Here is a 1,532-nt window from a genome sequence, read left to right on the forward strand (position 1 = left end):
GAACACTGCTGTAGTCTCTAACCTGCTGCATGGGAAAGGAAGTTCCAGTATATCCAGGAGCACCAAGTTCACCTGAATATTGATCGAACAACTGAACTGGGGTACAAAGATGATAGAGAGATGGTATTTGTTGACATATTTGTACTGACAACTATTATCCCATACCAAAAGCTCTAACATCAGATACATTTTGAGAATGAAGGAGAGAAGACTTGAAGACTTGCCTACATTTACATCTGGAAATTGTTTCTGCAATCAAAATGACACTTTGCAGATGTCTGCTTCATAATTCATAACTTTGGAGAAAAAAGGGAACATAAAGACATCTATGTTGCAGCTGCATTTCACAGGAGTACAAAAGTTACGTTAGAAGAGACTTACAAATTCTTGTATCTGTACATCAATGCTGTGGCTGCTCAGGGTTGATATTCATAGTCCTGTATATTTCTTTGAGAAACAGCAAGGCAGTGTCCTCAGAGCCCCTAGGAAGAATATTAAAAAAGTGCAGTTTTAGTATGGTCCATGTTCTAATTCCTGTAAGTCACACTTCCAACTCTCAAAGAGGCCTGCACAACCGATTGCTCTAATACTTATCTTTAGGGAGCACGGCCTTACCTCTACCAGCTGCCTTCACGCTACAATTCTTCAGCAGCTTTGCGTTATTTCTGCTGTCAGCCCTAGCCCACGCATTTTCCTTTTTCCACTGCATTTCCCCCCACTCTGTTCTCCCTCACTACGCTGCAACTCAAAATCCCCTTCTCTACCCACTTTGATGTTACTCATTTGGCTTAAGTCTCTTCAAATACAAACCACTTTTTGTTTGCAATGGGCTTCCTGAATATGTGCCACCAAGGTTTTCTTCCTTCACTTGCTCCACTGCATTAGCCACTTCTAGCAGCAACACACTGATTCTCCTCTCCCAACTGGCTGGCACTTTCTCATAAGTAGACTTCATTAAATACCCATAATCTTCCTCTCTTCCTTACCGCTAAAAAGTAAGGAGGTTCTCAAATAATTTAAACATCAATAGAATTCAAGTGCCAAGTTTCCAAGTTGCTCTTTTCCCTCCTCTTTTCAAAATTAAAGCTTCAGGCTATCTGAATTTAAATCTAACGGACAGACTTCATGTTCTTATTCATCTAGAAAATGTTACGAAACACACATAAACGATACCAATACAAAAGAGTAACAACCGCTGTGACAACAACCCAAAGTTAATCAGGCAAATTTTAACCAATCTCCAAAGCTGTGGGAGCTGTTAGACAAGGGAGGCCTCCTGTGCTTTTTAAAAGGAATCCCCTAAGGGGATCTAGATGGTCAGACCTGTGATCCTCCACATGCGAGGAACATCACCTGCACAACCCCAGCACAGAGTCAAACGTTACAGGGACTACAGGTGTCTCCACAGCCAAGCACAGAGACAGTACCACATCTCTTCATGGTCTCTGCTATTAAACGAGCGAGCAAACAAGCAGGCAGAAGGATCAACACAGCAGCTCTGTTCTAACACACAGGGCACTTCATTTAAGGCT

General features: G+C 42.0%; 1 protein-coding gene across 1 annotated transcript in view; it reads right to left on the reverse strand.

Moving 5' to 3' along the window:
- Positions 1–400: 400 nt before the first annotated feature.
- Positions 401–1,532, reverse strand: part of SEC23IP (SEC23 interacting protein) — a gene marked incomplete at its 5' end in the record, with an annotated part of 16,431 nt that continues 15,299 nt past the window's right edge. Inside the window, one exon of the mRNA XM_010137623.1 lies at positions 401–482. Coding sequence (XP_010135925.1) covers positions 401–482 — 82 coding nt within the window. The remainder of the gene's footprint in view (positions 483–1,532) is intronic.

The sequence above is a fragment of the Buceros rhinoceros genome, unplaced genomic scaffold (genome assembly GCF_000710305.1).
Source record: "Buceros rhinoceros silvestris isolate BGI_N320 unplaced genomic scaffold, ASM71030v1 scaffold18830, whole genome shotgun sequence".
Taxonomy (NCBI): Eukaryota; Metazoa; Chordata; class Aves; order Bucerotiformes; family Bucerotidae; genus Buceros; species Buceros rhinoceros.